The sequence below is a fragment of the Mustela putorius genome, unplaced genomic scaffold (genome assembly GCF_011764305.1).
Source record: "Mustela putorius furo isolate JIRA1106 unplaced genomic scaffold, ASM1176430v1.1 tig00003863_pilon_pilon_pilon, whole genome shotgun sequence".
NCBI lineage: Eukaryota > Metazoa > Chordata > Mammalia > Carnivora > Mustelidae > Mustela > Mustela putorius.
Window position 1 is genome coordinate 12,565,754 of NW_025422015.1, and position 25,742 is coordinate 12,591,495.

The 25,742-nt window shown below is 37.4% G+C and overlaps 1 protein-coding gene across 5 annotated transcripts in view; it reads right to left on the reverse strand.

Moving 5' to 3' along the window:
- Positions 1–25,742, reverse strand: part of ADGRG6 (adhesion G protein-coupled receptor G6) — a 137,324-nt gene that overhangs the window by 23,548 nt on the left and 88,034 nt on the right. For all 5 annotated transcript variants that reach the window (XM_004752736.3, XM_004752733.3, XM_004752735.3 and 2 more), the window contains 14 exons: positions 25,026–25,078; positions 23,991–24,053; positions 20,392–20,534; positions 17,493–17,604; positions 16,344–16,408; positions 15,442–15,652; positions 14,244–14,415; positions 12,743–12,883; positions 10,282–10,401; positions 8,533–8,578; positions 7,069–7,175; positions 3,034–3,161; positions 1,397–1,665; positions 116–212 (listed from right to left, as the gene is read on the reverse strand). In XM_004752736.3, the coding sequence (XP_004752793.1) occupies positions 116–212; positions 1,397–1,665; positions 3,034–3,161; positions 7,069–7,175; positions 8,533–8,578; positions 10,282–10,401; positions 12,743–12,883; positions 14,244–14,415; positions 15,442–15,652; positions 16,344–16,408; positions 17,493–17,604; positions 20,392–20,534; positions 23,991–24,053; positions 25,026–25,078 (1,727 nt within the window). The remainder of the gene's footprint in view (positions 1–115; positions 213–1,396; positions 1,666–3,033; positions 3,162–7,068; positions 7,176–8,532; positions 8,579–10,281; positions 10,402–12,742; positions 12,884–14,243; positions 14,416–15,441; positions 15,653–16,343; positions 16,409–17,492; positions 17,605–20,391; positions 20,535–23,990; positions 24,054–25,025; positions 25,079–25,742) is intronic.

The following is a 25,742-nucleotide window of genomic DNA, read 5'->3' on the forward strand; positions in this document are numbered from 1 at the left end:
CTAACATGATTCCTGGCATATAACAAATGCTCAATAAATCAGACTGCTGATGACACAGAAAGCAAAGGAGATACACTCATCACAAATAAATTTCCAACAAGTTGTTATTACTTACAATTCATCCCCCTGTCCTTTTCCATAAGTATCTTTTCCGTAGACCTCATTTTGCTTTCTGCTTACCAGAACAATGGACACAACAAAGCCAGGCAGACCTGTTATAGAAAGACCATGACATAAGCAACTGCTCCAAAGCATCTAGAACTGCCTTATAAGACTGATAATGGCAGGCGGGGGAAAAGAGAGAAAGAGAAAGAAAACCCCCCACATCACAGAATTTTTTTTTAGAACTTGCAACTTGCTTAAAAGCAACAATACGATCCCTTCTTTGGTGAGGAATGTCCAACTTTAACTGGCAACAGTTAAAACCTGTTCTTAAATAACAGTTAAATATTGTGTTTGCTTACTGTTACTCATTAGAGACCCAGAACCTGGTTTATTCTGAATCCAGAGCAAATGTCCTTCGTCGATGACAGCTGCCACTCTGCCAGAGTTTGGGCAGTAAGGAAACTGCAGTTTATTTTGTCCCTTTCTATGTAAAGAAAACTCCTTAGAAACAGTGGGGAAGAAACCATGGGGCTGTAAAGTTTTTACAGTCTCCTCTTTCCTCTCCAGAGAGTCAATAAAGTATTTTCATGAATATTTCACTGGGGAAGCCCACACCACCCTAATTCCCTGAAAGATGCTTTTAGTTCCCAACGCCTTGGAAATGTCCCATACATCTGTATTGCTATCTCTGCCCACCACCCTCCCAAGAAAAAAAAGAAACGAGCAAGCTCTAAATGTTTGCTCCATTATGAACCCAGATAGAGAAGAAGCCCATTTAGAAGATTCCAAACAGTCTAAGGCTACCATCCATGTCTGGCTAAGGAATCATGTTAAGAAGTACAAGGCAAGAATTTTGTCAATATTCTGGTTGCACACACAAAAATAACACTCTCTTGCTGGATCCAAGACATGCGCATGTGTTTGGGGGTGAGGACAGCAAGGAGTCTAAGCTGCTTTTATATTTTGAAACATAATGGAAATGCACCACTGTCCGCCAGCTGCTTCTCCAGACTTGGGTGGGCTGGCTCTGGTCACAGGAAATAAGTTTGTGGTGACTCAGGAGGCTAGGGCTTTTTACTTTACTCCTGAATTTAGTAAGAACAGCTGAATAGTTTTTAAAAATACCATTCTGAGGAAGCCCCTGCCTTGGGATGTGTACACCAAACCCGCATCATTCACAATTTTGAAGTTTCTTTTTAGCAGCACTAATCTTTCGACTTAGGACTTTCCTGTGAGAGACGGTCAATTTCCCTGACAGTGAACACAAAGCCAAAACGTTTATGAGGCTTACCCCAGCCAGCGATGCAGAATTTCAGTATGTATCTGCGAATGTAAGTATTAAATACTTTAACCAGGGCAATGTACATGTGAATTGCTTCCAGCCCCATCCAGGTAAAGGTTGCAAGAAGGAAGAAATGGAGCAAGGCCGCAACGGCCGTGCAAAGGCCATCCACATGAAATGAGGCGATCCAGCCATCCAAGAGGAAAAGGAGGTTCAAGAACAACAGGGCTGTACTCAAGTTCATCAGGATTTTGGAGGGATAGTCCCTTCGCAACTTTCTGGAAAAGGGAAAAATGAAGAGAAGAAGGAATACCGTAAATTAGTATTTTAAGCACAGGTGGTCAATTCCTATCTTCGACAGATCCCCGCAATAAAGCCATCTTTGTGATGGCACCATTAGGAGGAGATTTGTATCTAATTAGGAGTATTTAAGAATATTTATGAGTATTTGACAAATTACTAAGTTTTTTAAAAAAATTAAACATTTTATTTATTTGAGAGAGAGAGAGAAGAACAAGTGCGTAAGCAGGGAGAGGGGCAGAGGGAGAGGGAGAAGCAGACTCCTAGCTGAGCACAGAGCCAGACTCAGAGCTTAACCCCAGGACCCTGGGATCACGATCCAAGCAGGAGGCAGATACTTAAATGACTGAGCCACCCAGGTGTCCCTAAAGTTTTTTTTTTTTTAATTTTTTATTTTTTTATAAACATGTATTTTTATTCCCAGGGGTACAGGTCTGTGAATCGCCAGGTTTACACACTTCACAGCACTCACCAAAGCAAATACTCTCCCCAATGTCCATAACCCCACCCCCCCTTCTCCCAAACCCCCTCCCCCCAGCAACCCTCAGTTTGTTTTGTAAGATTAAGAGTCACTAATGGTTTGTCTCCTTCCCAATCCCATCTTGTTTCATTGATTCTTCTCCTAAAGTTTTTTTAATATCAATTTTATTTCAAAACTGTTTCCAATTGTTTACCAAATTTCCAATTAAGTTTCAATGGCTTTTTTTTTTAATCTAGAAAACATCTTAGTTATAAAAATGAGATTTTTGTTAAAAAAATTTCCCTAAAATTCTCTGAAATTTCCTTGATTTTTAATGAGGTAAGGATCCATTAAAAAAAAAAAGTTCCTGTTAGGGTACCTGGGTGGCTCAGTTGGTGAACTCTGCTTCAGGTCATGATCTGGCATCCTGGGATGGAGCCCTACCCCTAGGGTCACTGCTTGGAAGAGAGTCAGCTTCTCTCTTTCCCTCTGACACTCTTCCCCTTCCCCCTGTTCATGCTCTGGGACAAGCTCTCTCTCTCTCTCTGAATAAATAAATGAATAAATAAAAAATCTTTACCGAAAAAGGGTTCTTGTTTCAGGACTAATTTTGTTTTAAATTAACATAATGTATTATTTGATTTATTTATATGTTAATCATCTATTAAATGTGTTTTATCCATGGACATACAATAATTATACATTAAGATTCTATAGTGAGAAAATTTATGTTGCATGATCTATGTTATGAGAAACCTGAACATTAAAGTTGAACCACTCTCCATGATTCAGAAAGTGTACAGGTATTTTTTTAAAGCAAAGGCAATTTCCTTATTCACGTTTTGGGGCAGTTAGCACTGGCTTTTGACAGATAAAAAATACTTACTCAAATGCAACATATGTCAGGAGAGTGGCTGCTGAAAATATAGCAGATAACCCACACCCAATATAGGTGATGAAGGTGAGAACTTTGGTGTTTCTTGCATCTATCTGAGAGGCAGTTCTTTGAAGGTCCTACATAAAAACATGGGAAGCAGCTGTTAAGAATCTCTCTTTTCACAGGAATAGTGTTTTATTAGAAAGTTCATTGCTAGCACTTACAATTTTAGCACAATCTAAGGGGCTAAAAGCAACACTGCAAATCAATATGGAAGCTTCCATGTATTGTACTCTTGCTGATAATTCCATAAACCAAAGTGTAGCATTACTGAGAGGGTTGCATGTTGTTTTCTCTCATTACCTGGTAATCCAAACCCTTTGCCCACCAGAATAGACTGAAGAGCAAAACCACTGGGTTGGTCCCTCACCAGAAATTGGGGAAGTCCCTGCCTTGCATAATAAATGATCAGGCCCATTGCTAACATTCACAGGGCTAAGGACACAAGTACAAATAGAGGCCACTATGGCCAATGGGAGCCCTCAGGCAAGTGCTGGCTTTCCAGTAGTGCGGGGCTCAGCCAATGGACAGCCAGAGACTGGTGCTTCTGAGTGTAGTGCTGAGGACCTTAACTGTGGTCATTTCAAAGCTTGGCATGTACTGGTTTAAATGGTCTTTATTTATTTATTTTTTTATAAGTGAGAAACCGTTATAGATTTTTAGATTACAGAGACTTTTTTTTTTTTTAAATCCCTGTTGACCTGAGAGGGCACCATTATGATTATGATTATTATAACACCATTAAGTGTTATGATTTGTGGAATGGAAAGAAGTAAACACTTCTTAGCATATTAACATGAAGTATTAATTTCACTATGCAGAGGCAAACTTGTAAAGTCTGGGTCTGGGAGGGAAATCTTTCTTTTCTTCCTTAAATAGGGAATTGGGTTAGGGATAAATCTTGAGTTAAGACCATCCACTAATCTTGGTTGGAGAAGAGAAGACATCTCTGTTATACGCAGATGTTCAAAAATGGAGACTTCTTGGAGAAAGGCCATATTCCAAAGGGGATATCTGGTTTAAAATTTTAGGTCTTAAAAAAATTTTTTTAGGTCTTAAATTATGAAAAAATAAATTCTGCTTTATAAGATTTTCATTTTATGTCTTAATTCTCTTTAATTTTCACCAGCATGCCAATAAAACTTGTTACTCACAAACAAAGCCTCCGGTAGGTTGTGTCTGCATGTGAGTTTGTGTCTGTGAAATGATGACAGAAGAGTCAGTCTAAGGTTTGGGTAAGGCAGTAAGAAACAGGTAACCACTTCTGTGGCTCCCAAAAATGCACAGTGATCAAATTCAGCAGACACAGGGCTCTAGGTCAGAAGGGACATAGCCTACCTTTTTCTCCCAGAAATCCCTCCAAACACTGGAAGAACCTGGGACTGCCCTGGCACATGAGATGGGGTTCAAGTCAGTGCCAGTGGACTCACGGATAGGTTACCCTGACCAACATTTTGGTTACTCCAGGATTTCATGGAGCAGAGAAATGGTCTTGAGGAATCTCCAGATGACTTGTTCTTACCTCTTGAAAAACTTGTGGCTTCCCATCTAGGTGAGGTGGTGAACTTGCAAGCCACAATTAAAACCATAACTTAAAGTGTAAATTAAATAATGTTGTTTACTATTACACATTCATACACAACTCTCATGTTGTTTGTACTTTTAGAGAATGAAGAATATGAAAATATTTATTCCTCTGAACTAGCCAACATGAAAATGTACTAATGTTAAAAGCATTAAATTCAGTTTTACTATAAGAGAATGTTAATAGAGGACATTAAAACCTTTGCATATTTGTAGATTAAAAGAAATAATTATAGGTCTGGGGTATATTTTTTAACCTCCCCTATGGTCAGTGTGTCACAGGGCAATGTAGACTCTGAGAATATCTTATATAAATGAATAAAGAGTTTATAAATCAAGAAAGTTTCTTAGCAAAGTCCTGGTGGTCTGGAAAAGCTGAGGGGACATGGGCTCATTGCCAGGAAGAATAAATTCTTGGAAAGTTTGTCTCCCAGCAGTTTATAAACTTGTAAGAGCAGCCAAGGTGCAAAGAACAGTATTAAAAAATGCATATACTTACATATATGTAAAACTAATTATTTTATCAAATGACAACAGAAAAATACACAATTACAAATTCATAATAAAATTCAAACCATATGTGAAGAAACTAACCAAAGTAACAGGAAACCAACTTGGGTGACACATAAATCACTACTATATACTGAACTGTATTACTGGTTACCTATTTATCTAACCTTAGACCTACAACATACACAATCGTGCTCAAACACACACGTGCACATACATACATGTGTGCACATGTACACAATTCAAAGAGATAAATGAATTAAGCTAGAGCTTATATACCTGAGTGAATAATGTTGCAAATCAGTGTTTTCTACAAGAATGTCTACTATCGCTTTTGGAGAAAGGAGAAAGTGGAAGTTAAAACTGAGTAGGTTTGGGGGCAGCTGGTGAATGTCTGACTCTTGCTTTCTGCTTAGGTCATTATCTCAGGTTCTTGAGATCAAGACCCGTATCAGGCTCTGGACTCAGTGTGGAGTCTGCTTGAGATTCTCTCTCTCCCCCCTCCCTCTGCCCCTTCTCCAGCTCGTACTCTCTCTACCTGTATCTCTCTCTAAAATAAAAAAATAAAATCTTAAAACAAAACAAAACCAAGAACGTGTTTGTTTTACTTAGAGAAAACGTGCTTTAGTTTAATTGTTCATTTTCATGCTCTAGCAGTAGAGAAAAATACTTCTATTTTTGGAAAGTTAAAAAGTTATTTGCTATAATTGCTGCCTTTTTCGATGACTTGCTTTATCCCTCAGAGCATATATGCAGTAGAGTGTCAGGAAGATCACTTTCAGGATGGCCGTATGACATCGACCATTTACATTGGCAAGTGGGTTCATGAGCCTAATGCCACATCCCACAGTCCCTACTGCACCTGCCTAGTCCCACGGGAAATGGGAGTAAGATCTAAGGGAGGGGAGAAACATAACCATGATGTTTGTGATTCAAATTCAAAAAGCTTTACTGTCTCAGCCTACACGAATGCCATCAACATTTTAAAAAGCAAATGTGGTTTGATCCTTGGGAACTAAACCAACTACCAGAAACAAGAGCTCTGTTACAAGCGGAAGGATATAGAACACATCTGAAATCTATCCTCAAAGACACACATCTATGAGATATAAGACAGAGGAATAAGTCTATCGGGGAATCCAAGAAAGTTATTACATGGACGGTGGCTCTCAAAAATTTGGCGAGATGAAAAAAAAATGTTGATGTGATCTAATTTTTGTTTTTTAAAACTGTGGACAGGCTGGTTAATGAGACAAAAATAGGGAAAGAAGGAAGGAAAGAAAGAATAATATGAAGTTTAGTGGTAACAGGCATGTCACACCCCCCTCTTCTCTCACAGTCCTGAGGACTTCATGGTGTCTTAGTCCCTAATCTGTCCCAACATGCTGTGCTCACGAGGGGTTGGGGGGGCCTGCATCATTTGGGGTGACAGCTGGATCACCTAGCACAGTACCTTCTATAAAGTCACATTCAGTCCAACGAGAGATAATACAAGAACAATATTTTATCAAAATTTTCACAGTTCCCCTCAGTGTGAGTAAAACCCAACATTGTCTTCCTCTTTAACTTTTTTCTCTCTCCCTCCCCCTTTCCTCTCTGCCTCCCCAACTCTGTGTCTCTCTTAATTCAAGAGTCTCATGGTGATCCTCTTATTTCCAGGACTATTTATAACTGCTGTTAATACTACAGGAAAAAAGAATTCTTTTTTATAATTATTGTTACATATTTTAAATATGTGATCTCTGCTAATTACCAGGATTCAAAATACAGATGACAATTATCAGGAAATAATTTCCCAAAACACGTAATCTAAAAAGGCTGACTTACAAAAAGAAGTATGCCTTCCCAAATTATACCATTTCAAAATGAGTTTAGAAATTCCTCCCCTACCATCAGAACTCCAAAGTGTGTGAGGTGGTTACATAAGCAGACGGTCTCGCTCTCATCTGAATTTCTCTGTGTCACACATCCTGAAGTATTCCAAAATCCAGAACCTTCTGCAAGAGGAAGTCCACAAACAGTGTGAAAATAACAGCAGGCCAGTTCCTTTTCTATAATGGATGATACCTTCTTTAGGAAAATATGCCTCAGTCTTTTCTGCCTTGCAGTTTATCAGTCAAACAGATACAATTCTTAAAGCTGCCAATACTCGGAATAATTTAGATTCCTGGAATCATAGATTGTTAGTGCTGGCAGCAAGACATTATCTAGTCAGTGGTTTTCAACTGTGTTCTACTGAAGATCCTGCAAAAGTTTGATTTTAGTTTAACTTTTAATGTATTACAAAATAAACTTCCATGAAAAGAGTATCCCTCTTTCTAATATGTTACATACTAATGAAGCCTGAAGATCAACACATTTTTTGCCTTGGGTCAGCCTTTATTTTTGCAAAGACATAAGAACAAACAGAGGTCAGAGTTCTTATTATTATGTGCACAGCAATCATGCACAGTGGAAACCTCTTATAAATGCCCTTAGTACATCTTATCTGACTTTTATGGTAGGATATGGAATATGAGCAATTTATATATTTGAAGAATATTTTAAGTCTGCAAGGTAATACCATTTTAATTATTTTCCAGCAAATCCAATTTCTCAAAACTGTGCAACTAGAAACCAAACACCACAACTTTCCAGTTCTGATAAGGCTTATCAAAAACAGAGGTTGGGACACCTTCAGACTCCATTTTTTACCAAGAAGCAGTAGGACTGGTCCTGGTTTAGATTTAGCCAGGATAATCCCACCGGGTATCCCCAAGAGAAGGTGACCCTTAGGGGGCAAACGAGGGAAGTTTCATAGTTGTATGAAGAGATCCCCATACCTCATACCTAGTGACTTCTCCCTTAATTTTGCCTTTTTCTCTTAATTGTCTAATGCCATTTTGGAGGCAGTTCATTTCTTTCAAGCAACATACATGTATTATAACCATTTCTTATTTATAGTCCTTTAGCATGTTTTCCACATAATCTGAAGTCTGGTAGCTAGATTCTAAATTGTGTGCCTCATGCATATTAATAATCTCAGAGGCATCCTTAAAAGAATGAGATCAAACATATATCGACGTTCATCTAAAAGTGGCAATCAAAATGCATACTGTATTTTCAAAATAACTGAAATCAAAGAGATTGTTTGGTTAAAAAAAAAAAGTCAAGTTTACTTATGTCTTCTTGCAATGAGTAAAAAGTTGCAGAAATGTGGTTCACTTCCCAAGCTACCTAAACTAAACTCCGCAGTTCAGTTATCACACTTACACTGTGACTCATTCTGGCTGGGGTGGAATGAAAGGAAACGGGGGTGTCTAACAATGTTTAAAATTCAGTTGTTCTTAAGACAGCCAATATTTTAAAACTTACCGTTTTTGCTCAGATCCCAGAAGGCACAGATGGGATGAAGCACTGCCTATATTAACATAAGAATAAACATGCGAAATTGTGTTTAAAATAAGTGAAAGATCTTAAGATCTGAATATGGGAAAAGAGTCAGAATGCTAAGGTTTTCACAAAGAAAGAGACCAGTATTAGTCACGCTGATACGACCTAGGAATGGCAGGCAGTCCAGAAGGATCTCCTCTCACAAAGACTCCAAGTGGAAATCAACCATAACCTCGTGAGGAATCATGCTTCCCATTTATCTAAAGGTGACTATGTATGTCCCACCATAAAATGCTGTCCTCAGCATTTATCAAAGCTCTTTACACTGTAACCTCGGTTTACCTTCAAAATTCTCCTTTACATCTAAGTAAGTGCCCAGAATTGAAAGTAAGGATTCAAATAGATATTTTAAACATCCCTGTTCACAGCAACATTACTCCCAAGAACCAAAAGGTGGAAACAATCAAAGTATTATAAATGGATTAAAAAATGTAGAAGACACACACACATACACACGCATATGGAATATTATCCAGCCTTAAAAAGGAAGGAAATTCTGGTACATGCCATAACCTGAATGAACCTGGAAAAAGATGGTTAAATGAAATAAGCTAGTCACAAAAGGAAAAATACTATACAATTTCAATTATAAGAGGTGCCTAGAGTGGTTAAGTTCACAGAAAGGGAGAGTAAAATGGTGGTCATAGGGGCCCAGGGGAGGGGAAATGGGGTGCTACTATATAACGGCCCACAGTTTTGGTTGGAGAACATGAAGAAGTTCCGGGGATGAATGGCTCTATGGGCACAGAAAAATGGGAAGGCACTAAAAGGTCACAGAATGGTACACTTAAAAATGGTTAAAATAGTAAATATTATGTAATGTACATTTTACCACAATAAAAAAATTCTTTATGGATGAAGGAGCTGAAACAAAGGAAGCCAGAGGGTAGAACGAGGACGTCTCAGAGGGCTCGATGACAAAGCCAGGCTAGTGCTTAGATGACCTAACTTCCAAGCCTCGGTCCTTATCAGCCAGTTTCCTTCCTGCCTGCCTTCCTGCTTTCCTAATAAATGGGAGACCCATGAGTGGGCCCTCTTGAAAAGAGAGGAGAGCCTGGGCCTGGCCTTACCTGAGACCAAAGGACCCCCATATAATTTTATCAAATAAACAGATGATTGTCAATGCAAGGGCATTGAAGCAACACAAAAAGCAACATTTGCCAAGATTCTAGATAACTGCTAACCTCTCAAAAAATGAGTCAACCCTGCCCTGTTTCCCTTCTGCTTTCCCAGTAGCAGTAATTTCTGACTTAAAAAAAACAATCCAAGCCTTTTAATGGCAGGATTGTGCAACTGCAACTGCCTCTAATTTCTCAAATTAATGTGTCATTCCTTAAAAAGTGGGGTCCTCTTCTTCACTCTCATTCTTCTGAAGGCTGAATCCTAGAAGGGACGAATCCCCCGACTTGCCAATATTTACCGTGACATTACAGCACCACCTGCTTACCTGTTCTCCCCTTTTTGGAAATTTGCCCTCCTCCAAAAAGTGCCAGAATAAAATTCTTAACATGTAGAGAAGAAGAAGGAGAAGAAGAAGAGGAGGAGGAGGAGGAGGAGGAGGAGAAAGAAGAAGAAGAAGAAGAAGAAGAAGAAGAAGAAGAAGAAGAAAAGACCCACACTTCTCTGAAGTCATCTGCCTCTGTTCCATTGTCCTTTGTGGCATTTTCTTACCTGGTTTCTCATATGTTTGATTTTAATTTGAACAGGATCCTTCAGACCCTGGATAGTCATGTTTCCAATACTGCATGCCATCACATAACTCACTAAGGTATATTTCTTGGTTTCTACATCCTTTGAAAGAAAAAAAAAAAGTGTATTACTAGTCAGAAGTACACTTGTATTTGATTTTGTACTCCCAAACACGCAAACTGTCAGCACTTTTTGCTTTTAAGATTTTCAATTATAGAACATCCTGTTTATAAGATCAAATTGCTGGCTTTCCTGAAAGAGCTTTGCTATTTCCCTTATTATAATAAATACATTGAGGGAAGATTATGAGCTGATGGTATAAGGCAATGTTCATAAACCTCACTCGTGATTGCTGTGACTGATGTCAGCCAGTTAACATCAGAAACAATGTGAACCCAGAAATCATGTACTCATAAAAGCCACGAAACAATTAGATCATTTCCCTGCCCTAGAAAACAGATGAAGTCGCTTGCTCTTAGAGAAGTATAAAAGAAATATGGAGAGAAAAATAAACTAAAAAAAAATTCATCATTCAAATCCTTGCTAACAATGACCTGACGTGTTTAGTAACTTACAGCGAAATGTAATTCTACTAGATGAAGTTCCCATCCAGATTTTCTTTTTTTCTTTTAAAGGTTTATTTGAGAGCAAGAGAGAGAGAGAGAACGAGCATGGGTGTGGGGGCAGAGTGAGAAGGAGGGCGTCTTATTCAGACTCCATGCTGAGGAGGAGGGGCTTAATCTCAGATCTGAGATCATGACCATGAGGTCATGACCTGAGCCAAAACCAAGAGTCAGACATTTAACCAACTGCACCATCTAGATACCCCCATCCAGAATTTCTACCTTCCTTCACTGTACACTTGCCACCCTCTGGATCTTCCCCTTCGGAGATGAGGTTGTGAAGAAATCAAATCAGTGAATCCATATTGCAAAATGACTGGGGCCAACAGCATGTCAGCCAGCAAGACCTTCTCTCACTCCCTCTTCCCTCGTGTTTTTCTTGTCAAACCTCCTGCATTTCTCTATTGCAGCTTATAAATCAGTTGTCTGGGAACAATTACATGGCTTCTTACATGCCAAATAAATCTCAGCATTCAGAGTATGGTTTTTTGTTACTTACGTGTGATCATGCTCAATAAAGTTGGTAATGCCTTGAGGATAACTAGTCCTTTCTTTAAAAAATATTCATCTCTTGTTCACTATGTTAAGAGAGTACCAGAGAACCCTTAAAATCTTCTGACTCTGCTATAAATTTGCTTTAAAAAACAAATATATGTTTCCTAATAATATGTTGATTGGGAGCTGCCAAGGGAAAAGGGAAAGGCAGCATGCAGAAGACAGACTCAAAATGAAACAATGACAGATTCTGACAGTTCTAACCTTTCTCCCAAATCCTTCCCTCTGGACTCAACCTCTTTGAACAGAGCCTCCTTCACCACCCATCACATTTTTGTGACACATACTGCATTGTTTTGTTTTTCAAGGTGGCATTGTAAGCCTCAAATAATTTTTACAAGAGCAGTTTATTTGTTCCTAACTATTAAAGCCTTCAAAATAATTAGTAATCGCATTCTAATTTACCCAAAATTTTACATAGCTTGTTTCTAAAACACTGGCTGAAAAAATGTTAAAATTTTAGAATTATTGTAAATGATTTCATGGTATTTCTTCTCTGCAACTTATATGGCCATGCCTCTGTATGTGACAGTTGGAAGCAATGCTTGCCTATTTTCTCTTACACAGATGACATTGTTTAATATATGCTGGTATCTTTAATTTAGTAGACAACTTCTATTTTTTAAAAAAGAGTTCAGTGAAACTACTCTGGATAGGGTTGCACTGTTACAGACAATGAGAGGCCACCAGTGTTTGCTGGCAGTGGACTTTCTAGTATCTAGAAATGATGCCAATAATAATGACAGTATGTGCTCAGCACAATGCCACCCAACTCTGGGGTGTGATGGCCGAAGGTCTTTTGAAATATTAATGGGAAAACTGATTAAAGCCAAGAATGCTGCCCATTATGTAAACAGTCCTTCCTGCTGAATTTTAAAAAAACAGAAACAAAAACCAAACCTTTCCTTTGGCATACAGTTTCTTTGACTCTGAAGGTCTAAATTGTTGGAGAGCATAAAATATTTAACAAAAGGAATAATAAATAATTCTTTCTCCACAAATTCCATTCTTAATTGTACCATGCCAGTCTTAATCTAGTATTTGATTTATTTAAAAAACCTAAATGAACACTTCCTGTAATAAGGATATAATCATCTGAAATAAAATGCTTAACTAATTATGTTAAAATTTTTCATTTTTGAAGATAGAGTAGGTTAATTTCTCTATATCTCTTGATATATTTTCAAGGAATCCAAACTTTCATATTTTCCTTCTGAACAAAGAAACTCAACTTGCAACTGAAAAATGATTTAATGAACCCTTACCTGGAAAAGTCCAGTTTTATTGAAGAAAGTAAACTGTGCTCTTTTAACTAATACAGAATCTTCTTGACTTAAATTCTCAAGTAAGTTGGGAGGCAAAATTACAGAAGCCAATGGGTCTATTTGTCCACTCTCAAAATCCATCTGCCACACAAAGAGAGATTCACAGGTCAAGTAATGACAAATTACAATGATAACTACTCCACGTACTGAGCGAGGCAGGAGAAGGGCTACTTAGCTAGGGCTGGGGTTTCCCTTCACTGGAGTCACTGTCCTCCTGACTGAATCCCTACAGACAAAAGCCTGGATCTTCTCTGAGTTTTGCAAATGTGGAAAAACAGAGAAGATGCACTGATTTCAAGGCAAGTAGAGCGATCCACAAATCAGTTAACATCTTCAAATATGAGTGAGATTTACACTTAATAGACTTCGAATTTTTCTCAAAACACCTAGTGAAAGCTAACTACAAAAAAGGAAAAAAAAACAAACCCACAAGATTGGAGTTGATTTGTCTGGTTGCTGAGACCGAGTATCTCTGCGCAGAGGAAGCAGCAGAAGTTGTATGAATAATCTTTGATATCATTTCCCCAGAACCCACAGATCAGGACAAAACGTGTCTTTCCACAAATGGATTCAGAATGAGACTGAGGCTGACCAACTTTTCACTCTTAAATGTGAAACAGAAATATCCAAAAGAGCCGCTACTCTGAGGCGAAAAACATTCTTCCTTTCCTCCAGATTTTTAAACATTCCATCTTGGTTTATCTCCACAGTGGAGAAGCGCCACTGAGGGCTCTCCCATCTCAAGGACGATGTTCCGATCATTTCATTTACCCACACGGCTAACACTGACACACGTGGGAACTTGAAAGTTATCTGCTGAACAGTCACATTCACAGGGCAGAGAAGCTCTCTGTTAACCCATCCAATCTCATTACTGCCTACCCCCTCCCAGGATCCACGCCACTGGTTCTCAACAGAGCTCTGTTCAAAGACTAGCCCAATCTGCAATGCCTGGAAACTTGTTCCAAGTACAAACCTTGGAGATCCACCCAGGATCGACTAACTTAGAAGCTCTGGGGATGGGAGCCCTCACTCTGTTCTGACAAGCACACCAGGTAGTAGTACGCAGTTTGACAACAATTGGTAGGGTTGAATACATGGCAGTTCTTCCCACCCGGACCCTGAATAAAGCCCTTTCTTCTAACTGAGCAGATCCCTGCCCACCAACCTCAATAGGGGTTTCCCACTCATGGTTGAACACTCAGTTCCACCGTCACCTCTTGCAGAAGGTAAGCTGACCACCCTATCACGCAGGTACTAAAAGAATACCTCCTCTCAGTGTCCACATGCCTGTGGCTACTGCTACTATTAACCTCAGCCAGTACCTGAATTACTTGCCTGTTACCCCACCAACCAAGATGCTGAAGCAGAAACTGGCAAGTGATCAGGTAGTTTTCCTTTGTCTAATTAATTAAAATTAAAGAAAGCACTAGCTCATTACCTGGAAATAGGACTCATTATTGCTTGGAAGACCGATGCTAAAATTTGAAATTTCATTTGTCTCTGGGGACAGGGATGATACTCCAAGGGCCAAATTCCGAGTTGTAATATTCACATGGGATGTGCTACTTAGGTCTATCTTGAAGGCCAATTCGTCAATTGTTTTTAAAGCTCTAAAGAAATGACAGTGCCACTGTTAAGCAACACGTTATTTATGTAGTTGTACACATGCGATTTGCAGCAGGGACAAAATACAGACCAAGTAAAACTGCCTTTAAATTTTCTGATCTTAACAGCATGAATACCAACAAAATTACTCCAAACCATAACAACATCAATAAAAATACAGAATCATACGGATGAATACATCCTCAAGAGAAATATTATCCTTTAAGGAATACCAACCATTATATCACCCTAAACAAATATTGTTTTTCACTTCCTAGCCTTTTTCTTTCCTCATATATAAAAATACCTTTTCTATTTCATAACTGAGTGAGAATCAAAGGAAAATAATGAGGTAAAAGCATTTTTTTGGACTCTAAGACACTATAAAAAAGTTTATAATTATTATGTAGATAAAGAAAGTCAAAAATATATTTTAAAAGATACAAGATTTTCATTGATAAAATTTGGGTGAAAGGAAGGAAACAAGAAATATTAACACATTAATTGAAATAAGTGGATGCATACTAATTGTGTAAAAATGATACATTTCACATGCCCTGAGCATTTTCATTCCTGAAGTACAATGATCACAGCTATGGCATTTCCATGTCACAGTCCGTAGGACAGAATTTACATTGACCACGTTATGCATAAAAGATGTGAGCGGAATGTTTGCTAAGTGTCTCCTTTGCAAGGAAAGTGTCCTATGCTAATATATATAATAGCTTATCTTGTGAATTAATTCCAGTTAACATTTTTTTCAGATGAGAAATGACATACTGATTATGTTTTTCTGGAGCTATTTATATATCTTGCCAGATGGACAATCCTAATCATTTTGTAAATTATATTTCTCAAGAGAGAAAATAGAGAACTTTGAAATCCATTTTGTGAATGATCTTGGGAAATGTCCATGGATCTTCTGGAGATTTAAATGATGAAAGCTGGACACCAAGCAGTCAGATAACTGAGAAATTACATAACATGTATCCAATAAATTTTACTCTCCAGAAGAAAAAAAAAATACTTACTCAGAAGAAGACTCAAGCAAGTCACTGTCTGGACTGGTTAAGATATTGGAAAATATATTCATTAAAGTTGAACCAAGCATTATATCAATGTTTTCTTCTTTATTCACAATCCTTTTGACCTGTTCTACGATTCTGGTAATATTGGCTGAGCTTAAGATCTGCCCATCACTGGTTAAATTTAAAATTTCGTTGGCCACTTCATTTGCTTCCTCTAAAAAAATACAGGAAAAACACACACACACACACACACACACACACACACACACACACAAGATTTTGAACATTTCAGGAATCCAAAATATACTATGATATTTTCACTTCATAGTCCCCACTTTGGAGGGACCAATATTCATACAGAGTCCTAAAAGAAATATCCCCAGAATCATAAAATATAAATGTATATCTCCTGCCTAAAAATAATACACAACTAGGAGTGCCTGGGTGGCTCAGTTGGTTAAGGGTCTGTCTTAGGCTCAGGTCATGGTCTCAGGGTCCTGGGATCTACCATCAGTGGGCTCCCTGCAAAATGGGGAGCCTGCTTCCCTCTACCTCTTCCCCTCCACCCCCAACCAAGGTTTCATGCTCACTTTCTTCCTCAAATGAATAATAAATAAAATATTTAAAGAAAATAATACACAACTGAAAAACATTGACACAAGTATCAATTTATATATTACATGTTCTCTAAAATTGACTATTTTTAATCTCCAACAGAAAAAACAGGACAAAAAGTTGGAATCTGGAAAAACAGAATTTTCTACCTTAAGTGAAATAATCATTTGCTTAGTTTTTGCTATTACAATGATTATCATTTAGCAGGAGAATACATCTGAAGAGGATGAAAACTATGATGTATGAAGTAATTTCATTTTGCCTGTGAGAACTGAAGAAAAATTGCTCACTTGAACAATTGGAGAGATCAGGAGGCCCCCAGTAGGCTACAGAATTGTTGTCAGCCTTAAGATAACTGTGGAACAAAACAAGATATTTCAAATATTTGGCATAAATGACAGTTTAAATGACAAAATTAGTTAATAGTAAGTTTGAGAATTTGCCTTTGGTACCTAGGTAAATTTCATTTGAAAATAAAATTGTAATACATGGAAATAAAACTCCCACTAAGAATCTTATTAGAAAAAATAATCAGGTGTCATGCACCCTGGAAACACTATTGTGTGTCCTAAGCTAGGATATTCTGGTTACTAAGGGTAATGGCATACTCAGTAACATGGGTCAAACACCTCTTTAAGAACTTTGATAAAGTCTGATTTTGATTTCACAAGACTCAGTAAATCGGGTTACAATCCACACTTTATAGGTGAGGGAAAGGACAGAGAAATCAAAGAACATTCTGAAGTCTCACAGCCAGGAAGAGGGAGAGCCTTGTTTCAAGCTAGGGTCAGTAACTCTCTAAAGCTCATTCCTTCCTTCCTTCCTACCACATGTCAAACAGCAGAATGTGCAAAGTTGGGCCAGTTTCCATTGCTGACCTCTTCTGTCCCTGTGAGAAAACTCTAACTGGGGGTGAGGCGGAGGGTGAAGGGCTGGTCTTAGTAGTCAGTGAATCCTCTGCAGTCAACGTGGGTCTGGGGTTTTTGTTAAACTCTTCAGAAAAATCTATTCCCCGACAGCCTGCATTAGCAGCCCAACCTGAGCCCTGAATTTATTCCCTCTTTTTCTGCCTCTTTTCACTCCAACAATAACCATTGCCAACTGTTTAAAAGTTCTGGAATTTCAGATGCATATTCCAAAGCTGTGGGTTAGTGCTGTTCATCCACATGCTTTGCTCTAGAATCACCCTATGGTTTCCAGATTTCCCCATCTTTCTTTGGAGAAGTCTTAAATCATCATGGTGCTTGGGGTCAAAAGGCTTCTCTGGGTAACCTACCTGCCTCTTTACCCTCCATGAAGTGTGTGATTTAGGTATTCACAGACTCTCTTGCCCATCTTCCCAATCAATATGCAATGCATGGGAGCTATCGTGCAGCCTGTGTAACCCAGGAAGGTAGGTACTGTGGAGCTCTACTAGCAAGATTCAATAAAAGCATTACCATGTCCGTGAAGCAGAAAAGCCCTGTTTCCCTACACAGGGATGGATGTATACAGAAGGGTGGATGTCTGGCCAGTAATAGCCTTTGGGATCCTCATCAGCAAGACAAAAGCCTACATGAAAATAAAAGCCAACATGGACATGTTAATCTATTCTTTGAAGTTAGGGGTGAAAGATGAGAGAAAATGATGGTGTTGGTACTTAGGTATTTATTTCATGTAATACTAAAGTACCAGTTTTTTATGGTCAGAATTTGTAAAAATTTAGAAATCAGGAACAATAAACATTTAGTACATTTCAGATACAAAAATTATTCAAATCAAACCACACACTTAAGTATAATCATAAAACATGCATCATTATTCTAATACAAATCATTAGCCAATAAAATGAGTAAGATAAATATATTTAAAAAAAAAACAACACTGCATGCAATGATGATCCTGAAAAGTTCAAAATGTGATTTTTGAAGATCAAAACATGATCTTTTTCCAAAGGTGAAACCCTATAAAGTAACGCAGTAATTGTGCTGTCATTGAGTTGTAAGCATGTTTTATGGAAAACTTTTCTAGCTGCTCTGAAAACATCTATTGCCTGGAAGTTTGCTGGGGGGATGGCAAGAGGAGGCCCATGAACCAGCATCACAGGCCTCTTGCACATGCCCTCCTCCTCAAATCATCCCACCTGTTGTTGGAAAACTCTCTGGGCAAACGTCATGACATCAGTAATTCAGATTTTACAATTTTAAAAAATACTTCAAATATAAGCAATATATTAATGACAACAAAATTATGTCATTTCAGGACAGAAGAATAGCAAGTTAAACCAGACTATTGGAAACTGCTATTAGAGTTACCAACCAAATATTTAAAGAAATTTCCCATCTACACATTTTAAACCTTAACATCACCAGGGTTTGTTCTTAATATTTTCAATTGGTAGGAATTTTTCCTCATAGGCCCACTTGGAGAAAAACAATAAAGCACAGGATTTAAATTAAGTCATATAAATTATATGTCTAGGTATGCAGAGAGTTTTCTGGAATTCCTCAGCCCCTTAGAACAGAGATGAAGCTGACTGACCCTCACAGAGCTACCCTGTCATATATAATCCACCATTCATCAAGCCACTTCCTCATGGAGACTCATTTGTGAAAGGCAGCATGTGCACTCTCTCCAGGCTCATGAAGCCTCATTTGTTAATAAGCAACCACTTTCCCACAGAGGCTGAGAAAGTGTTCACGAGGATGATGTCCATAATGATGACTGGCATTCCACCACATCTGTGAGTTCTCTGTAGTTGTGTAAGTGGACACATTACATATGGGTAATTCCTTATTGAAGCAGGGATGCCTGCTTCTCTATCACACCGGGATTCTGGCCTCAGTGGGAATCAGCCTCTTAGAAACTGAGAAATACTTGCTTCCCTCACCTTAGCCTACTGTGCGTGTATCAGGAAAAGTATCAGCTTTATTTCTCTTGATCTCTATTAATATGCTTAATCATAACATAATTATATAACATTACAATAATAACTTCACTTCTGGTTGTCCATATTTGTGACCATTAATTTTTCCAAAATATTTACATCAAACCTCATTCTCTTATTTTTTCAAGTATTTAAGTGATAGGGAATGTGCTGAGTGTTCATAGGGCAGGTGGGAAGTGAGGGTGATTAAAAAAACAAACATACTAAGAGGTGTTCTCAAGCCAGAGGAGATTCCTGTTTAAAGAAAATATCCATAAGAACGTAAATAAGTCCAGTCAAATGTTATGGTCTTCTAATTTGTCCAGTGTTCTAGGGATCCAGAAAGCAGGAAGTGGATGCTCAAAGGCACTGACTCCTACTTATGCATCATGATGTCACAAAACACACCACAGAAAAGACAGCTTTGGGCCGTCTTTAAAACAATGGTGTGATGTCAAGTGGAGGGTGGGAGTATGGAAGAACCGTGTGGGCAAGACACAGAAAAGCACCAAGGAGCATGGCATGTCTGCAGAGGTACACATGCGTGGTTGGAGCTCCACATGCAAATGGTGTCTAGGTAAGAACTGATTCTAAATCTGGGCGAAGTCCCATATTTTACCTATTCCTGTGAAGTCAGTGCTATCATTAATGAAGATGGGAAGCATAGGAGAAGAGATGTTTTCTAATAAGAAACTGCCTTTTCTAAGATTTACCTCATTAGAGTTCCCATATATCCACACATATACTTTTTAAAATTGACATACAATGTACTATTTGTTTCAGGGGTACATGTCTGTGAGTCATCAGTCTTACACAATTCACAGCACTCGCCATAGCATGTACCCTCCCCAGTGTCCATCACCCAGCCACCCCATCCCTCTCCCCGCCCCACCCCAGCAACCCTCAGTTTGTTTCCGGAGATCAAGTCTCTTATCGTTGGTCTCCCTTCCCCAGTCCCATCTTGTTTCATTTTTCCCTCCCTTTCCCTTATGACTCCCCCACACTGCCTCTCAAATTCCTCTGATCAGAGAGATCACATGATAATTGTCTTTCTCTGTTTGACTTATTTCGCTTAGTATAATAACCTCTACTTCCACATATACACTCTTTATTCCTTAAGCTATAGTCAATTCTGATCAAGTCTAAATGGGCACTTTGCTCATGTTCTTAGTTTTTCCAGAATATGTCCCCCAAATAAAGTGTAAACTCTCCTCTGCCCCTTTCATTCCTTTAGATTCACATGTGTTGATATCTCTGATGTGAACCATGTCACCCACTTGTTACTACACCACCAATATGATGAACATCATCATCAGAAAGAATAGTTTCCAATAAGCAAACAAGGCACAGAGGAAGAATATTGTTGTTGCTGTTTCAAGTAAACCTGAAAAGTTATACAAAATACACATTAAAAAAAAAAATACTCAACTTACCCAGTTGCCTCACACTCACTGTATACAGCCTCAAGCCTTCATCCAGGGACTCGTTATTTTTTAAGAGCTTCCGTTCAATGTCTTTTCCTTCTAAACTGGCATTGTTGGTAGCATTGTAAACTAGAAGGGCCAAAATCACCAACCTAGAAAAAGGTTTCAGATGTAATTATTGGAATTTCTGATTGGTTGGTTGATTTATTTTTATTTTTATTTTTATTTTTTTTGGTGGAAAAGAAGGACATTTGGATATGGTAGTAAGAGGGATGACCATGAAGGGTTGAGACAGGAGAAACCGGCCAAGGCACTCAGAGATTCCTGTGGCTACATAAATTATAATGTTAAAAATATCTCAGTATTGGGCACCTGGGTGGCTCAGTGGGTTAAGCCGCTGCCTTCGGCTCGGGTCATGATCTCAGGGTCCTGGGATCGAGTCCCGCATCGGGCTCTCTGCTCAGCAGGGAGCTTGCTTCCCTCTCTCTCTCTGCCTACCTCTGTCTACTTGTGATCTCTCTATATATCAAATAAATAAATAAAATCTTTAAAAAAAATCTCAGTATGAATAGATTATATATATATCTCCTGTATAATTCTATTATATCATATCACTATCACCTCATTTCTTTTAAGAACTATTTTAAGTAATATTTATAGCATACAGGCAAGAAAGGGTCATACTTGTGGTTAATTTGTTAATTGTTTCTTTAGAGCCAAAAATGAAGTTTTTTAGAAAAGCTAAGCTCCAACGAACCTGACTAAACTGATCATTTGACTTTAAAATTATTAAGGGTGTTATTGTTTACAAATGTGTTAACAATTTCTCCAGAATAGTGATAATGATTTTCCATCTCTGTGAAGCATTGCAAGTATGTTGTATGGTGAAAAGTTACAAAATAAATACTTAAAATATACATGGTGATTGCGGGGGTATTACAGATGGAGTTTATAGACTGTCTGACCTTGAATGTCTTTAAAAAGAAAATATTTCTATGAGAAGCAGAGGTGTATCCTAAAAACCCCACCAAAACTTTTGGTTCTACATTTTGAAATAACGTAATTTTCTGTTCCACTATAATCATAGCTAGAGTCAATAGCAGAAATCAAAACATGCCAAATTCAACATAATAATGCTGCTTTTGAAATAAGTATTGCCAGTAGAGAGGCATGACATATTGTATTTATAAAATTATACAGGTGTCAATAAAAATAAAACCGAATACTGATACATTTGTGGTGCTAAAAAATGAAAGACTAAATGAAATCTATGCTATTCAAGGCTAGGTGAAATTAAAGAAGGGCTCCATTTCCCCCCTAAATATGTGTGTTAATTTCAAAGACAAAGTGTGACTGTTCTCATAATTCAGTCCGAAAAGCTATTTATCCCAAAAATGATCTACTCCCCACTGTTCATATATAAGTCATACTTCAGGTTGAGCAAGACACAGATGTAAAAAGAATGGTGAACTGTGATAACTTAATGATGTTTTAAGTGGCCTAGGAAAAGTATCCTCTGATTAAATTATTGTAGGAAGATAAGCTTTGCTACTCCAGTTCCTGAGAGCTTAGTGTTGGGAACATGACCTTTTACTTCTCTTGAATATTGAGAACATCATGAGCACAAATGCATTGTGATAATCCTGAATACCCAAATTCAGCAATCCAAGAGCGGCCATGCATTTTCACTGGTCTTATCTCTGTATTTTCCTCTCTCATCCTGAAAAATGAAACTCAGTTATGGTTCCACAAAGTTTCATTGACTGTTACCATCAATCATCCTTTATTTGAATAAGCCTGTCTCTGCAGCTTTGGTTTCCTGTCTGTCCAGGCAATAGAGGATGATAGCATTATCTGAGCTTATGGTCTATGTTAAGTGTTACAACCAAATAGAAGGAAAAGTTTGGAAAAAAGTGTGTGTATAAAACTAATTGACTCTGGTTTTGAGAAAAACTATGAGGGACTACAAAGATTCATCAATGAGCGTAGAGAAGAGAAAAAAGGGGAAAGACTATAAGAATACATTTTAAAACAATTCAAAAATCATTAAAACATGCTTAAACAATAGGCTTTAAATAATTTCAAAAATTTTTGAGACAAAGATTTAAAGATTTATACCGAAGAAAAATTAAACATGTGGACTTTCCCATATACATGGTCTTAGTTCCCTCTCCCTGTAATTTGCTGTAAAGTTGGTTTGACAAACAGAAAACGGAGAGTCCATGAATTTAAATGTTTTTCAAGCAAGAGTTTCTGAGGTATTGATATACACTAATGATGGCTGGGACTTAGTATTACTGAGTAGTAGAAGAATCACAGAAGGTCCACTAAAAAGGGCACTGCTGACTTCCTGAAGAGGATTCACGACTGGTGATACCCCAAACTATGGCTGCCTCAATTATTAGACAAAGTGTTCAGCAAAGGGATCCATATCTCTGATCTGTTATTAAAAGCTCAACATGACCTAGCAGCATAGGTTAGAGAAAAAAATGATTTGGCTAAATAGAAAAGTCCTGTCACCATCAAGAGTATAGTATTAAAATAATTGTTCTGTTCTTCAGATCATAAAGGAAAAAGAACAAAAGATAAAAAACAAATTTCCCTCATCTGATAGTTCGAGCCAATCTGTTGAATACATACCAAAAGGAAAAGTTTCAATTATAACTTAAACACATCTGCTTCCTAATATTAAACAGAAAAAGAAAAATAAGAAGAAACTCTCTGGTCAAATCTCATATGAAATTCTATTTTTATCTTCTCCTGGTAAGAGTATATCACCTGAAAAGAAGGATTTTCCATCATTATGGTTAAATCTGTAAAATTAATTCAGTGTATTGACACAGAGCCAGACTTACATGAACTTTTGCCTTTCAACTATTTCCTTCTCTCTTCTTTGGAAATGTAATAGACTACCTGAAGCCAACTAGATTTATTTCATTTAGTAGTTTAAGTTTTTTTTTAAATTACACAGCACTCTGAACAGTTGGCCTTTATCTACCAGCTGGATCTGTAGGACAGATCTGTTAAATTACCTGCTTGCTTAAGTCATCATCTTGATTTAAATTTTAAAATGGACACTTCCAAAAATTAACTATTACCCATATTATTAGATGCTACTGTACATAAGTACCTTACTTAAAGCTGTAACTATCTTTTTTATTCTTTGACAGCCTTTTTGAAACTTCAATTAAGAGGTAATGGGTTATTGTAAGTAAACTAAAAATACAAAAAATAATAACTCATACATTTTAAGTGTTCTACTTCTGAATTATTTTTCACCAGATGTACATCTCCATCTACTCTACTATTTGATGCCTTTGACCACAAGAAAAAAAAATTAGTGTGCCAGTGTTAAGGAGATAACTTAAAAGCATTACCTGTTTTTTGCTTTTTGTTTGTTTGTTTGTTTTTAATTTATTTTTTATTTTCAGCATAACAGTATTCATTATTTTTTCACCACACCCAGTGCTCCAGGCAATCTGTGCCCTCTATAAAAGCATTACCTGTTAAAATGTTTCTCTCATCTCATTATTTTCACTTCTCTACCAGTCAAAACAAAGAGCTAGAAAAAGGATGTTATACTTTCTATAAGACTTTGTCAGTGTTACCTTTGATCATTCACAATGCTTCTCTTGACTTTAATCTTGTCCTCTCCCATGTTCAGGTGAAAACTATAAATACAATATGAATATTCATTATCAACCTCATCTGCCACATCATCAGCAACAAAATTTGAGGAGGTAAAAGAAAGAGGCAAAGTGAACGTTGTAAGCCAGTATTTCCAGCATGTGTCCTGAGGTTCCAGTTCTTTTCATAGGCCCCAGATCAAATGGCTCCTTTGTAAATTAGCTTGACAGCTGTGCACCCTTGTTCTCTTTTCAAGACTCATGATGTCATGTTGGTTACACTAAATAATCTGAGATATTTGGATTTATAGAAATCTGCTTCAGTTTGTTTAAGAACATACTTCCTGAGCTAATTCAACATGTGATCCCTTTTCATGTGTTAACTTACGATGTCTCTTGGGTTCACAGAACATCTATCTAGGGGTAATGACATACACTTTTGAAAGCGAATTTGAAACTGTGAATGCAAGTTGCAGAGGAGGATATGTGGATGATACTATTTGCTAGGCAGTGCAAGTATTTTAACAGAATAGTAAAATATATTTTTGAAAAGCTAGGTGCAGAGTGTAAGTGTCTTATCTTGTAGAAAAACGGTCTCTAAACCGCGGTGCTATCACTGGTTCACTGGGGTGTGAGATGAAACTAACACAACTTCTATATATACTCGATTATCTTGTTATATTTTGTAATATATTTATAACATGTACTGGTTAAGTAAGACACAGATTTTAAATAAAATCACAAAATCACAAATATATTTTGGGAATACATACTAGTTTTTTTAAAAAAAAGATTGGGATCCATGATCAAAAGAAAATTAAAACCAATTGCTGAAGCACTGAAGATTTTTATGCAAAGAAATTATATAATACAGAGTTGTTTTAGAAAGACTATATATATGGTGTATGTATATGTGTGTACTGGTGTCATGTGTGTGGGGTATAGTCAGAGAGATGAAGAGTAGCATTAAACTAGACACTACTTTTTATTCTTCAAATCATTCATTCTGTCATTTACCTGATATTAACCACATAAACAGTGTAGTTCCAATTTTGGAAGGTTGAATTGAGCTGAAAAACACAATGAAAAAGGGTGAGTTCTGATAATACTTCCTAAAAAATATCTGAATCTAGTTTCTTCCCTCCCAAAAGATAAGTTGTTATTTGAATAAGATCCTGGGAAAATCCCAGAGAGCCAGAGGAGTGAAAGAAAGGTAAAAATAACATTCACTGGATCATGATATGCCAAGAACTTTACAAAGGTTGTTTCTTCGATCTCACAACGACTAATGAGATAGGTATTATCTGTTCCCCAACCCTCATAGATGAAGAAACTGAGCTTCATGGAGAGGAAACAGCTTGCCCAATGTCCCTGACTAAGAAGTAGCAGATCCCAGATTAGAATCCAAGTATGTATGTCTGGAAACACTATACTTTTCCTCTCTAGTCCATATTATAATGGGCCCCACTCTAGTGGTTCTTTGAATTAGCCATAACACTGAGGGCTACATAGAAGGATAAGCATAATAAACACCTTCTATATTCTTCCTTCAAGAAACACTGTGGTACAATAACATATTTTTCTAGTAAGTATCACTTCATAAGGATATTAGTAAGAAGAATTACAAATTAACAACACAAAACAAACCTTTAAAAAACAAACAAAATGAGTTCAATATTATTGGGAACTATGTTAATTATTATGTGGGTTATTTAATAGTCTTATAGGTCTTAG